The sequence below is a fragment of the Suncus etruscus genome, chromosome 19 (assembly GCF_024139225.1).
Source record: "Suncus etruscus isolate mSunEtr1 chromosome 19, mSunEtr1.pri.cur, whole genome shotgun sequence".
Lineage (NCBI taxonomy): Eukaryota > Metazoa > Chordata > Mammalia > Eulipotyphla > Soricidae > Suncus > Suncus etruscus.
The window spans coordinates 29988445-30004274 of NC_064866.1; the positions used below are offsets into that span (position 1 = coordinate 29988445).

The following is a 15830-nucleotide window of genomic DNA, read 5'->3' on the forward strand; positions in this document are numbered from 1 at the left end:
ATTCTCTCACCCCTTCAACCTTGATCCATTATCTCTCCCTATTTAACCCTCTTTACCTGGCAGTACTTAATTCCTCAGAAACAGGAACCTTACCACCCCACCCCCCCTTCCCCAGCAAGCTGCCATCCAGCTTCCAAAAGAAAGGACACCCTCCCAGCCCCCATTTCTCACCCCTGGAAGAAGTTGCAACCACTGCTCCTGCTGACTCATCTATGTGGCCCTTTTTTTACCCCACCTCCCCTCACTGTGTATTGTTGCTAGCCACTGAATTCGGCTCCAGAGAGACCCTCAGTTCAAGGACACTTCCTAATTCCTGGCTGTTGACTTAGGCCTCAATTGATCAGACAACGACCATTCAATGTGGAACCTCAGATCCCAACCTTAGAACTGGCACAGTTTTCTGCACAAAAACCAGAAATCAAATTCCCTCAGGGAAGGCCCAGGCACCAACTTGCTCCAGGGGTAGGCTCATATGACTCCCTGAGGAGGAGAAAACTGCAACAACTTGTTCTAAGGGCAGGCTTCCTTACCTCACCACCTAACAGTGAGATGAAATCAAAAGACGCTCTGTGACACCTCAGCTTTGTCCTAGAATCTGTGCAAAAACCAGGATCTCTAATTACAGAAGACTGACTTTGACAACTCTGACTGAGTAGAACTTTTTCCTGGGACCATAAAGAAAGACTTTGGGGTTGTACAATTAATATGCCCAGAGCCTATAGTCAATCTTGTGATAGTAAGCTTCATGGGTAAAGACATTTTTTTTTTATTTAGGCCAAGGATATTTCCTTTCTAATTTCCTCAATGTTTACTGCACCTATACCAAAAACAAACCAAACCAAAACAAAACAAAAATCACTGCCACACTTGCCCCCCTTTTTAAATTTTATTTATATCTTCTTGATAGGGGCTCCTTGCTTTTTTATAGAATCTTAGAACTTGAATCATTTTGTTCTGCCTCATACTTCTATGTCTTCCTACAAATTGAGAAAAAAAAATAATGTGGAGGGGGCTCAGGGGTCAAGTGTTCTCAGGTGCATTGGGTGGGGAAAAAATGGTCAGAACTAAATACCTAAGCCAAAGTCAACGACAATAGAATCAGGAGGCCCAAACTATACAAACTAAACACCAAATAGTCCCGTTACACTGGTAGACCAGGGGACTAAGGGTGAAGGTATAGGATTCGTGCTGGGAACTCTGGAGGAGAGAGGTCAACCCTGGTGATGGGAATGGCCCTAACTCACTGTCATTATATGCCTGAAATACAATTATTAAAGACTTGCAATTCACAATGGTCTCAATAATTTTTTTTAAATCAGTAATTTTCTGTGTTTTATACATACACCAGAAACATGCTTTTTTGGTACCTCACTTTTTTTTCTTCTTTCTTAAACACCCTTCCATCTTGCCAGCATATGTGAGTTATTTTATTCTTTGGGGAAGTGAATTTTGTACTCTAGCTTTGTTCAGTTGCATTGTCCCCTTGCTCTGTTATCTTTGCTGTAGCTCACTAGAAACAACCTCCAAAAAACTATTTTCTCTATTCATTATCTGGCCACTTTTTTTGTTTGTTTTTGTTTTTGAGCCACACCCAGTGACAGTCAGGGGTTATCCTGGCTGTGTCCTGGTTCGGAGGACCATATGGGACTCCGGGAATCAAACCCAGGTCCGTCCTAGGTCAGCTGCATTTAAGGCAAATGCTCTACCACTGTGCTATTGCTCCGGCCCCATCTGACCACTTTGTTTTTGTTTTGGGACCACAGCCAGTGACCGTCAGGGGTTATCCTGGCTGTGCTCTCAGAAATCGCTCCTGCCACTAATGCCCCCAGTTTCTCCCAGCTCCCTGCCTGCCGTTTAGGCAGGCATTTTACTTCTCTCTCTCTCATACTCTCTCCTTTTTCATTTTCTTCCTTTTTTAATACTTTTTTTATAATACTTTTTTAATACCGTGGTTTTCACTGTTGTTAATGCAGGGTTACTACAATGCATATTACGTTATCCCCTTTCAGCACCCAGTTTTTGTCCAGAGTGATCAGTTTCAGCTATCATCATCATAGTGGACCCTTTGCTACCCTAACTGCACTCATTGCTCTTTATGGAAAGCTTCCTACCATGGACTGGTCCTCCAGACCCTCATCTCTATTGTCTCTGAATATTATTACCATACTATCTCTCATTTTTCTTATTTCATACAAATGAGTGAGATTATTTGCTATCCGGTGGAGCATAATACTCTCCATATCTGTCCATGTATATCCATCAGGTATAAGCACATTTCGTAACTTCATTTTTCCTGGCAGCTGAATAGTATTCCATTATGCAGGTACTATGTACCACATGTACCATTATGCCTTTATGTACCACAGTTATTTTAGCCACTCATCTATTCTTAGGCACTTGGTTTGTTTTCAGATTATGGCTATTGTAAACAGTGCTGTGACAAATACAAGAATGTAGAGGGCTTTTCTTTTTTCTTTTTTTTTTAATTGTTTGAGGGCCATAGCAATAGCACAGTGGTAGGAAGTTTGTCTTGCACATTGCTGATCCAGGACGGACCCCAGTGTCCTATATGGTCTTTCTAGCCAGGAGCAATTTCTGAGCGCATAGCCAGGAGTAACCCCTGAGTGTCACAGGGTGTGACCCAAAAAGCAAAAAAATACATATTTTTTATTGAGACCATTTTGAATTACAAGTCTTTCATAGTTGTATTACTGTCATATAGTGACAGTGAATTAGAGCCATTCCTACCACCAATGTCAATCTCCCTCCACCAGAGTTCCCAGCATGCATCTTATACTTCCATCACTAGCCACCTGGTCTACCAGTGTAACAGGACTAATTTGTGTTTAGGTTGTTATAGTTTGGAGCTCTTGGTTCTATTGTCATTGACTTTGGCTTTGGTATTTAGATATGACCTTTATTTTTTTCCCACACAATGTTCCTGAGAACACTTGATCCCTGGGTCCCAGTCACTTTTTTCCCTTTAATTTGTAGGAAGAAACAGAAGTCTGAGGCAGAACAAAATGATTCAAGTTCTAAGGTTCTATGAAAAAGGCAGAAACCCCTACCAAGAATATATAAATAAAATTAGAAAAAGGGGTAGATATGGCAAGTTTTTTTGTTTTTGTTTTTTTTGCATAGGTGCAGTAAACTTTGGAGAAATTAGAAAGTAAATACCCTAGGCCTAAGAGATACAGGTTGTCTCTACCCGTAAAGCATACTGCATACTGTCTTTTTTTTAAATTTTTTTTATTTTGAATTATGAGAACAAAGATGCAAAGAAAGAGGACAAAGTAAAGTTACAGTGGAAGGACAATCACCCATAACATAATTCTCAGAAGAAATCCCCTTGCTGATATCTTAACTTTGAACTTTCAGTCAAAGAATGTTAAGATAAATAAAACAGAATCCATGTACAATTACTTTGTCTCTCAAGTCCCCAGATTGTAACACATTATAATATTTCTTAACAGCACCCAAGGCAATCTAAAACCATAAAACTTATGTAACTCCTTAAACATTAGAGGCATAGTACTTTTTACATTTCCATGTACATGCATATTAGCTTAAGTTAACCTCAAATTTTAAGTGGTATTTTTTTTTAAGGATTAGAATCAAAGGAGCACAGTAAAAACAGTGTTAGAGTGGCAATTGTTTGCATAGGCTCACCAAAATATGAGAGGCATGGAAAGGAATAACCTTGGCCTAAATACAAAGAGATCCTACCCCTGAAGTTTCCTGGCATAAGACCAACTCTAGGCTCCAAGCAAGTTATCGTCCAATCCAAGACATTGTCCATAGTGCCAACACACTTTTCACACAGTCTCTGTTGTTGGTATCATGTTTCTGTATTAAAGATCCTGGAATCTGCATATCCTACATTGAAGTCATGATGTGGAGCGTCTTCTCTTTTCACCTCACCATTAAAGGGCAATGCAGGAAGCCCTGTCCTGTAAGCAGGCCATTGTTGTTAAGTCCTCTCAGTGTTAAGGGAAGTCTCTTTTGAGCAGGTCGATGCCTGAGCAGTGGTAGGGTCTTCCGTGGTAGAGGATTGCTTCCAGGTGATGTTATAGACAAACCTGGATGTTTCATGGATGGCTTTCCTGGTTCAGGGGTGAATAGAAAATGCCCTTTCTTCTAAGGCCTATGCCAGGTCATTATGTCAATGTTCAGGGTGTAAGGTCCCTTTGCACTACAAGTGCATACTGTCTTTTAAGACCGATGACAGACTCCAGGCATGTTGGTTGTCCAACCCCAAGAACTTTCTTTATGGTCACACAAAAGTTCTGCTCAGTAGTGGTTGTCAAAGTCAGACTCCATAATTAGAGATCTTGGGTTTTGCACAGATCCTAGGACAAAGCCTATGATAAAGTCTTTATTTATAGTCTCAGGAAAAGTTTTCAGAGGGTTTTTCTGCATGGTGTTTTTTGATTTCTAGGTTATATCCCTAAGAGTGGTATTGCTGGGTCGCGTGGAATTTCAAATTCTAGTTATTTCAGGAATATTCATATTGTTTTCCAAAGAGAATAGGCCAGTCTATATACCCACCTGTAGTGAATGAGAATCCCTTTTACCCTGTGTCCATGCCAGAGCTAGTTGTTCTTGTTTGTGATGTGCACCAGTCTCTTTGGTGTGAGATTTTATCTCATTGTTGTTTTGACTTACATCTCCTTGATGTTTAGTAATGTGGAGCTTTTTTTAATGTGTCTTTTAGCCATATGTATTTCTTCTTTGAGGAAATAGTTCTTCATTTCTTCTCTCATTTTTTGGATGGAGGTATGTGACTACTTTTTTTTTGAAACCCCTAAATCCAATTTTATTGAAGCCCATTCCTCAAACTAGCCTTTGTTTTTTGGTTTATTTTATTTTTAGGGGGCAAACCTGGGTATATTCAAGTTTTACTCTTGGCTCTATACTCAGGGATCACTCCTGGTGTTTCACAGGGAATCATAACATGGGATGCTAGGGTCTGAATCAGATCTGCAGCATGCAATACAAGAGCCCCATCTGCTCTCATATATCTAAAACTCAACTTCTTTTCATTTTAATCTCGATTTATTTGTCCTATAGTACTTAATTTGCCAAATTAAAATTTTCCATTTATTTATCTGTCTGCACTAGTAATGGAGAATTCTGTGTCTTATTTATTGTATAACTCCAAAAGCACAAAGTATTTGATACAATAGACATTCACACAGTCATCATTAAACAGATAAATGAACACAAATAAATAATTTGATGTAGGTGATTTCTGTGGCATTTACTCTGAGCAGAAGAACCTGACAATAAGGGTATAAAGAGTGGAACTGTACCGTTCCCTTTCTTCCTTTCAAACTGTGATTTACCTTGACTAGAAGAATGCCTTCTTTTAATGGCTCCTACCTAGTTAACTTTATTGTCTTTCCAATGGCAACACTCTCAGTGTTTGGGGTATGCGTTTCATTAAAAGATTTCTTCGCTACTACTTCGAGTGATGGTAACTCTCTAGAAACAAGGGCTCCTGCCCTCTTCCTTCCTTTATATGTCCTTGGGAAAGAATGCCACTGTAATGCTATGTATCCAGTATTTTATTTATGCAAGTTACATCAAATTTGTTAGTAACGTGGTCCTAGATATATTTTCTTTGTTCTGTTATAGTAAGAGTACTTAAATTCTCCCACTGAGATTATGGATTTGTCTATTTTCCTTTCCTTTCAACTACTTGGCATATTGTATTAATTTTTAATCTTTTTGTCCATTTTTTATCTCTAGAGATGGTTTTTACTTAATCTATTTTGTCTGCTATCAGCATACTTTTTTTTAAAAAAATTTTTTCTGTTTTTTGGTCAAACCCTGTGATGCTCAGGGGTTATTATGAGCTCAGAAATTGCTCCTGTACCATATGGGACGCCACTGAGCCACCGCTCTGGCTATCAGCATACATAAACTGACTTTCTTTAGTTGATAATAATAGCATGCTATGATTTTTTTAGTCTCTAACTTTGGTCTTTTGTATTCTTGAAGTAAGTCTTTTGTAAGTTGCATATACTTAAGCACTTTTTATTTATTTTTTTAAATTTATTTATTTATTTATTTATTTATTTAGTTTTGGGGTCCAAACCCGATGGCGCTCAGGGGTTACTCCTGGCTCTGCACTCAGGAATCACTCCTGGCAGGCTCGGGGGACCATGTGGGATACCAGGAATTGAACCCAGATCTGTCCTAACTCAATCATGTGCAAGGCAAATACCCTATCCACTTTGTTATTGCTCCAGCCCCAACTTAGGTAATTTTATTTTTATTTTTAATTTTTTGGTTTTTGGGCCACCCCTGGTGATGCTCAGAGGTTACTCCTGGATATGTGCTCAGAAAATGCTCCTGGCTTGGGGGACCATATGAAACGCTGGGGGATCAAACCACTGTAAGTCCTAGGCTAGCACATGCAAGGCAGACTCCTGCACCACCGTCTGGCCCCTTAAGCACTTTGTACACACAAAAAATATTTATGGTCTTTGAATTATTACTATAATATTTAGCCCATTAACATTTAATTCAATTACTGTCATATTTAAATTTAAATTTACAATATTTTTTAAAAGTTCCTACTATTTGGTCCATTGAAGAAAAGCTCTATGAAGCCCCATGCATGAAAGGGTGGACTGTATTTGAACTCCTTGGCATGTAAGTTGGTTTTGTTTACAACATGTTACAGTATGCACTGCACTCTTACTTTGCTTCACTCTTATTTTACTTTAGGTATACCCAAATTTACCACGGCATCAGTATCTCATGTTAATGAGATGTTTATCTATATGAGATTTACAACAGTCCTTTCATATTGCAAACTGTTTTAAAACACATTCTGTAATTCCTAGAGCTCTACCAAAGCAAGTGAAGCTTGCAGAAGGTCTTCTACAAGACCCAACTTAAAAAATAGCAAAAGATCCCTCTCCAAAATGTGTCATTGCTCAAGCTTGTTACTTTATGTAAAATACAATAGTTATTTTTACAATAATTAATTCATTTAGAGGCTGGAGAGATAGCATGGAGATAGGGCCTTTGCCTTGCTTGCAGAAGGATGGTGGTTCGAATCCCGGCATCCCATATGGTCCCTCGAGCCTGCCAGAAGCGATTTCTAAGCATAGAGCCAGGAGTATCCCGAGTGCTGCTGGGTGTAACCTCAAAACAAAAAAAATTAATTCATTTGATGTACAATGAATAGTTATTTGCAAAATACTTTTTGCATAATAAATAGATATAGGTACAATAGATATAGGTACAATTTGGCTTTTACTGAAGTTCTAACGTTATCTTTTTTACTTTCCTCTTTTTCTTTCTTTCTCTCTTCTTTCTTTCTTTCTTTCTTTCTTTCTTTCTTTCTTTCTTTCTTTCTTTCTCTTTCTCTCTTTTCTTTCTTTCTTTCTTTCTTTCTTTCTTTCATTTCTTTCTTTCTCTCTTTCTCCTTTCTCTTTCTTTCTTCCTTTCTTTTTCTCTTTCTCTCTTTCTTTCTTTCTTTCTTTCTTTCTTTCTTCTTTCTTTCTTTCTTTTTTCTTTCTCTCTCTTCCTTCCTTCTTTCTTTCTTTCTTTCTTTCTTTCTTTCTTTCTTCTTTCTTTCTTTTTTCGTTTTCTCTCTTCTTTCTTTCTTTTTTCTTTCTCTCTCTTCCTTCCTTCTTTCTTTCTTTCTCTCTTCTTTCTTTCTCTCTTCTTTCTTTCTCTCTCTTCTCTCTATTCTTTCTTTCTTTCTTTCTCTCCTCCTCTCTCTCTCTCTCTCTCTCTCTCCCTCCCTCCCTCCCTCCCTCCTCCTCCCTCCCTCCCTCCCTCCCTCCCTCCCTCCCTCCCTTCCTTCCTTCCTTCCTTCCTTCCTTCCTTCCTTCCTTCCTTCCTTCCTTCCTTCCTTCCTTCCTTCCTTTCTTTCTCTTTTTATTTTTCCTTTCTTCTCTCTGGCTTGTTTGCTTGCTTGCTTTAAGGCCACATCAGCACTATTGGGAGCTACTCATGGGTCTGTGTTGGCATTGCTCAAGAAACCATATGATCTTGGAAATTGCATTTAATACACTTAGCTTTCTCTCTGACTCATCATTAGTGATCTTAGGAATATGAAGAAAAACTGGATAGATTGGGTACAAAGGAATATATTATACTGTGCCTTAATACTGCCTGAGAAGACATTGTGAACCAAGGCATATATCATAGAGGGAAAGAATCTGAACTGAGAGAAAGTAAGTCATGGCCATCTCACAAGGGTAAAGGGAGTTGTAGGAATAAGAAGAGAAAATAAGTAAAAGGAAATGAAGTAAAGAATTTGAGGGCTAATAGAGGGACTAGCCCACAATTCCAAAACTTTGCTTTAGAAGAGACCTTATTTTAAATTCACAATGAGTGCATATGGCAAGGAAAACCCAGTGTAGTTAGTCAATGTTTCTGCTTGCGAAAGGGTATGAAATAGTCAACGACTTGCATCACAATAGATCTGCATCTGTACATAGATCATTTTGACTATATACACTAACCCATGATGGAGATTTTTGGTGTGGTTTCTGGAATTCATTCTAATCTTTTGGTAAAGTAAAATTCAGATAATATTGTTTTCCTGTCAATAATAAGTTCTTAAGTGGATTTGAGCTTTGCAAGCGCTACCAATATCAACATTTACTTTAGAGACAATCAAAGTAAAGGAACATGTGATAGGTCACAGGAGAGGCGGAACAGAATATAAAAGGAAGATTGGACCGAGAAGTCTCTATTACTGAGGCAAGATGACCAAGCTGACCCTCCTCACTGGTAAGGGAGCACCACAACTCTTGTGCCTGAGTCGCACTGTTCCTCTTACTTTACTACCCCTTCAGAATTCCCTTTGAATTCAAGACAGGTCATCTGAGGTGATTGTTTTTGGCAAGTATGTACAGTTAGATAATTTAATATTAATTAGCTCTGCAATGCCCTCCCTGCATGTGGCTTATAACTATAACTCAAGGTGTTTCAGTTGTTTTATGAATGGGAAAAAAGGGGCTTCAGTGGTTTTTATAAATTTAATATTAGGGAGAGAGCTTCTAGAAGAAACCCCAAGTTTATTAAATCAATTTCAGCAGGGAGTCTGCAAAGGGCCTTCAAAGGACTCAACAGAATGAAATGTGAGGAAACCTTTCTGCTGCTAGACATTAGCCCTGGGATACAAAAGCTCCTTTGTGCACAGTTACTGTCTTTAAACTTATGATTCCTTCTGTTGCTTTCAGGTTTACTTCTTGTGCTGACAGCTGAGATAGGTATGTGCCCTTCTTGGAATGGACCATTGTATTCTTCCTTCCTGGTTATATCATAATGTGGAATCTCAGCATTGCCTCTGTCCTTCAAACAAAAGAATATTAAGGTTTTAGAGACTTAAAAATCCCTTAATCACGGGGCTGAAGCGATGGCTCTGTGATAGGGCTTTTGCCTTGCACGTGGCTGAACCAGGACAGATTGGAAGTTCACTCCCTGGTGTCCCATATGGTGCCTTGAGCAAAGAACGACTTCTGAGCGCACAGCCAGGAGTAACCCCTGTGCATCACCGGGTGTGGCCCCCAAAACAAAAAATGTCCCTAACCAAGGTTAAAGGGTTAGGGCTGGAAATCTCAAGGTTGAACTGAAAAGGTATTTTACAAATGCTTGGAGAGTTATCCAACTAGTTGGAACCTCATGCTCATTTAACGTATTTTTTTTTAATTTGTCATCTTTTTATAAAAAAAAAACTTTATTCATTGGTTGATTGGTTTTTGGGCCATACCCAGTGCACTCAGGGGTTACTCCTGGCTCTGCACTCAGAATCGTCACTGGCAGGCTGGGGGACCATATAGGATGCTGGGAATCTAACCGGGCCCCTCCCTGATCAGCAACAGGCAAGGCAAAAAAAGCCCTGGCACTGTGCTATCTCTTCAGCCCCTAAATTTGGCATCTTATTGAGTCTTTATAGCAACTCATCTCTGAGAGATGAAAAGTCTAGATAATTAGAGTCTAGTTAATTAAGTCTAGTTAATTAAGACAACTAAACCATTTAATTTTTTTCAGGAGTTTGAGGCAGAATAAATCAGAAGCCAGTACTCTTGGCTCTCAATAGAATATTAATTTCCTTCTGTATAGAATTATTACTCGATATAAATAATAGTGCCAAAATTGAGTGATACCATCAGCCTTTGACTATTTAACTTTCTTAATGAGTTAATTGGGAATAACAGTACCTACCTCATAGTGTTTGAGTGAAGATTAATGAGCGAATAGAAGCAAAATATTCAGAGTAGTGCTTGGTAAAAACAAGTGTGGAGTAAGTATTAGTAATTGCTGTTATTAAAATATACAGAATACATCTAAATCAGAATTTTCCAGCCTTAAGGTTTTATTTCAGCTAAAGAGTTAAATGTGTAAGTTTTTTTTAATGTACTTTTTTTTGAGGAACAAACACGAAGAAATAAATTTAGCTCCAAATTATATGCTAATTATGGGTTTGTTGCAATATATGGATCTCATCCAGATCTTTCCCTCCCCACTTCCTTTTAAGACTTAAAGATGAAAGTCATTTGGAAATCTGTGGTTTCTGAAGCAATTTGAACTCCCCAAGGAGCTTTCTGTGTAATAGTTTCCTACTTTCTTCCTCTGGCAAGCAGGTAATTCCTATCACCTGACATGTTACTTCACCAACTGGGCCCAGTACAGGCCTGGCCTGGGCCGCTTCAAGCCTGAAGATATTGACCCCTGCCTCTGCACCCACCTGATCTATGCTTTTGCTGGGATGAAGAACAACGAGATAACAACCATTGAATGGAACGATGTCACTCTTTACCAATCTTTCAATGGCCTTAAAAACAAGTAAGTATTGAAATAACTGAAGTTCAAAACCTTCATGGTACAATGAAAAATAAAATTCATGCAGTCTTTAGTCTGAAATGTAAAACAAACCATACAGCAGCATGCAGATAAATTACAAATTTTCTTATTCTTTTCATTACAGTGATAGCTCTCACAGTAAAGGGTTGCAGCTGAGAAATGGTTGTCAAGAGTCCAGCTCAGTTACTAAGAGAGATTTAGAAAGCCCAAATATTTGTGAACTCAAATAGAAGCAATATTTCATTTGAAGACAGGTATTGATGAAACATTCAGTGTCCTTAGGAGCTTTGCTTCAAGAAGAATTAGAGGTGTGAAGACATTGGAACATACCCACCAGAGGGCAACTACACTAACCACTCATGCAATTTAGGAAATGAAAATGAACATGAAGAAAACAAGCATTAGAAGTCACAAAAGAATTTTCCTATTTAATCATGTTGAAATTATATACTTTCCTGTTATTCTGACACTTATTTTTTTTCCCTTTTCACCAGAAACAGTGAACTGAAAACTCTCTTGGCTATTGGTGGCTGGAACTTTGGAACTGCTCCGTAAGTTCTTCCAGGTGATTTATTTTTAAATAACTTTGATGCAAAGAATTTGAACTCTGAGGTCTCACCTTGCCATCACCTTTGGGTCTTCTCAGCTTTACCACCATGGTTTCCACACCCGAGAACCGCAAGATTTTCATTAACTCCGTCATAAAATTCCTGCGCCAGTATGGGTTTGATGGACTGGACTTTGACTGGGAGTACCCTGGCTCTCGTGGAAGCCCACCACAGGACAAACATCTCTTCACAGTTCTGGTGAAGGTAAGCAGCATGTAGCAGTTGGCCTGAAAAATCACTCAACCAGATGTTACCAAATCACTTATGGGTACAGAAAAACTTAGTTTCAATACTCCCAGGGAACATAAAGATTTGAAGACATTATTCTAAGGAAGAATTTAAAAATGATAGGTGAAAGAGATTAATTCAAAAATTAGCACAAAACATACCTGCCACACCCCCTTTTAAAATTCTACTTGTATCTTCTAGATAGGAGCTTCTGATTTTTTCATAGAACCTTGGGACACGAATTACTTTGTTTTATCTCATATTTCTGCGTTTTTCTACAAATTGAGAAAAGAAAAATAAAGAGAGGATGGGGCCCAGGGGCTAAGTGGTCTCAGGTGTATTGGTGAAGAAAAAAGGGGTCAGAATCTAAAGGTATTTAGATACCCAAGCCAAAGTCAACAACACTAGAATCAAGAGATCCAAACTATAACAATCTAAACTTAAAATAGACCTGTTACACTGGCAGGCCAGGAGGCTAAGGGTGGAGGTATAGGGTGCATGCTGGGAACTTAGGTGGAGGGAGGTCAACACTGGTGATGAGAATGGTCCCAATTCACTGTCACTGCATGTTTGAAATCCAACTATAAAGAACTTGTAATTCACAGTGGTCTCAATAAAATATTTTTTAAAAGCAAATATACTTGGAAAAATATTAGTCATGGAAATGAATAAAGAGGTTTTGTTCATACAATTTCTCCTACTTACGTTTAGGAAATGCGTGAAGCTTTTGAGCAGGAAGCTAAGCAAGTCAACAAGCCCAGACTGATGGTCACTGCTGCTGTAGCTGCTGGAATCTCTAACATTGAGTCTGGTTATGAAATCCCTCAGCTGTCCCGGTGAGCGATATCCTCCTTTTTTTTTTTTTTAATAAAATAGGGATTATTGTTCAAGGCAGATTTGTTTTTAAGCATATCTATTGTCAAGAGACATTGTCTAGAGGGCTTTGGATTTGCTATCTTTTGCCTGCATAAAAGTGAAAGATGACCTTCAGGAAGATGTTGAAAGCTTTTATTCCACCTCAGGTATCTGGACTTCATCCATGTAATGACTTATGACCTCCATGGCTCCTGGGAAGGCTACACTGGTGAAAACAGCCCTCTCTACAAATACCCAACTGATACTGGCAGCAATGCCTACCTCAATGTGGTGAGTTCCAAAATAATTGCAATGCAGGCTAAAAATTAGGCTTTGAAAAGAAAAGGCATTTAAGTATTGCCATTTTTTTCAAAAGGGAAATTAGGTTCCTAAAATTAATTTAATTTGTTCACATTTATTTATAATTAACACTAATTACTACTGTACTGAGCCTTGTCTCAACTAATAAAAATAAAAACTAATGATATTAAATAAAATTATACACATTATAAATATTTCAATAAACCACAAAGTTTTTCTCCCATATTTAAACTTTTCTTGTTTCCCTTTTGCTTTATATATTTTTTTACTCTCCTAATCTCTACACCTAGATAAATATATCATTTTAGGCATTTTAGGCAGATATTCACTATTGAATATTACCAGGAAAACCATACACATAAAGTCTATGTCCTTTTCTTTTTGCTGGAAATCAAACCCAGAGCCTTGTACACTTATATGATTTTTTTAAATGAGAAGATAACAAACCTACATATTGAAAGTGGTTGAAATAGAGACATATAATTTCAACACAATTATGCCACTTATACTCTCCAATATGCTTAAATCGTATGTAAAGCAAATACAACCATACTCAAAGAACCTTGTTAATAATTATTAAATTATTAAGGTGAGTGAAGCCTCTAGCTAATATGAAGTCATTCTAGGACTATGCCATGAATTACTGGAAGAACAATGGGGCTGCAACTGAGAAACTAATCGTTGGATTCCCAACATATGGTCATAACTTCATCCTGAGCAACCCCTCCAACAATGGAATTGGAGCTCCTACCACTGGCCCTGGTCCTGCTGGGCCTTATACCAGGCAGGAGGGGTTCTGGGCTTTCTATGAGGTATGTATCAAGACATTTTTATAGAGGGGCTGAGACAAGGTAGCTTTGCTTTTGACCACAGATTTAGGAATATAAATAATAGTCAACACTTCTTGCCTCGTTTAGTTAGTAATTGAGAATGAAAGCACATTGTCTATGCTTTTGACAGGAAGGTAAATTGAGCATTCATATATTGTACTACTTTAGAAGGACCATCACAAGGGTCATTTAGCCTGGATTTCAAATACAAATATATTAAGAAAACATGATATAATCAATGATACTGTATTAATTTAGAGTCCTTTTAACAGACTACCAAGGTATTTGGAAGTTTTTTCCACATAAAAAATAAATGAATTCTTTTTGATACAATCAAAATCTTAAGTGGTCCTAAAGGAAAATGTGCTGATAGAATGGTTGTTTTTACTTTCCACATAACTTTCATATGCACATTGTATTTCTTCTCCTTAGATAGTTTGCTATCTAAACTTCTTCCGTACCTATTAACCACTTCCTTCTGTCCTTTTAGATTTGTAACTTTTTGAAGGATGGGGCTACTCAAGTGTGGGAACCTTCTGAGGAAGTTCCATATGCTTACAAAGGCAATGAGTGGCTTGGATATGATGACACTAAGAGTTTCAAAATTAAGGTAGATTCTATGGATTGTTGTCTATGACTTTGTTTTTATTTATAGTGCTAGATTGTCATCGATTGGCTTTGACATCTGAATATAATTGAATTTCTCTCTAATTACAAATAATAGGCTGAATGGCTTAAGAAAAATAAGTTTGGAGGTGCCATGATTTGGGCCATTGATTTGGATGACTTCACTGGAAATTTCTGCAATCAGGGCAAATACCCCTTGATCAACACCTTGAAGGATGCCCTGGGTCTGCGGAGTGCAAGTAAGTTAGTGAGAGGAAATATGAAAGAAAATTTGAAGTCTCCTCAGAGTTCAAGAATTTTTCCTTTTATATTTGATAAAATTTCCTAATGATAGAGCAATCAATGATAGAATGATTTTTTCAGTTATTTTTCATTTCTCAAGCAATTATTTTAGTATCTCATGTAAATATGTTAATTTCCCACTTTTGTACATTCCGAAAGTATCTCAAATGCATAGGACAATATCTTTATTACAAATATGTTACAGAGGTGTGTTTTACATGTTTTCAAAAACAAGAAGAAAGATGCTATATGATTTCCACAAAAAGGATAAGAAATTGTGAGTTTGTGGCAATGAGAAGTCTTTTAGCACATGGGTGACCTATAAAGGAATTAAATGTGAACCACCCATGAAGGAAGAAGGAGAGGAAAAACAAAAGATTTAAAAGGGAATATTAGAAAACTAAAATATGTTGAGAGGACCAGAAGAGATAGTACAGCCTTGCATGTAGCTGACCTGGGTTCAATCCCTGGTATCTGATATAGATTTTTGAGTCCTCCAGGAGTGATCCGTGAGCAAAACTGAGCATGCCCTACTAGAAATATTACTATTCAAAATATGCAGAGACATGGGAAGAGGAGCTAAGAACATGATTTATAAGAATAAGAATAAAAATAAGAATATATTACTTATCAGACATCACTAACTACAATTGGTGAGTTCAAAAACTGGTTTTTTCTTTCAGGTTGCAAAGCTCCAGACCAGCCCATTGAGCCTCCCAGCACAGGTGGTGGCAGCTCAGGAGGCAGCTCTGGGGGCAACACTGGGGGCAGCTCCGATGGCAGCTCTGGTGACAGTGGATTCTGTGCCAACAAGGCCAGTGGCCTATACCCCTACCCTACTGACAAAAATGCATTCTATAACTGTGTGAATGGACGTACCTTCGTTCAGCACTGCCAAGCTGGCCTCGTCTTTGATGTTTCCTGCTCTTGTTGCAATTGGTGATATGTTTGTCAGATACCACTTTACTTATTCCATCTCAGAAAGTGTTGTACAATAAATGATTGAACATGACTACTACTGGCGTCCATTCTTTACTTAAGGATCCTAGATGCAAATTAATCCCATTCTCCAAAAGTTATATCCTTGATTCTTTAGTCCCTTAATAATGCAGTTTCTGGGGCCCGGAGAGATAGCACAGCGGTGTTTGCCTTGCAAGCAGCCGAGCCAGGACCTAAGGTGGTTGGTTCGAATCCCGGTGTCCCATAAGGTCCCCCGTGCCTGCCAGGAGCTATTTCTGAGCAG

The 15830-nt window shown here is 38.2% G+C and overlaps 1 protein-coding gene across 1 annotated transcript; it reads left to right on the forward strand.

Moving 5' to 3' along the window:
- Positions 1-8735: 8735 nt before the first annotated feature.
- Positions 8736-15554, forward strand: LOC125997301 (acidic mammalian chitinase-like). Its single transcript, XM_049765750.1, has 11 exons — positions 8736-8760; positions 9213-9242; positions 10617-10818; positions 11331-11387; positions 11483-11648; positions 12384-12508; positions 12695-12818; positions 13475-13660; positions 14169-14288; positions 14403-14544; positions 15271-15554. Exons 1-11 carry the CDS (start codon positions 8736-8738, stop codon positions 15528-15530), a joined length of 1437 nt encoding a protein of 478 aa, XP_049621707.1. The 3' UTR covers positions 15531-15554.
- The last annotated feature ends 276 nt before the right edge of the window (positions 15555-15830 follow it).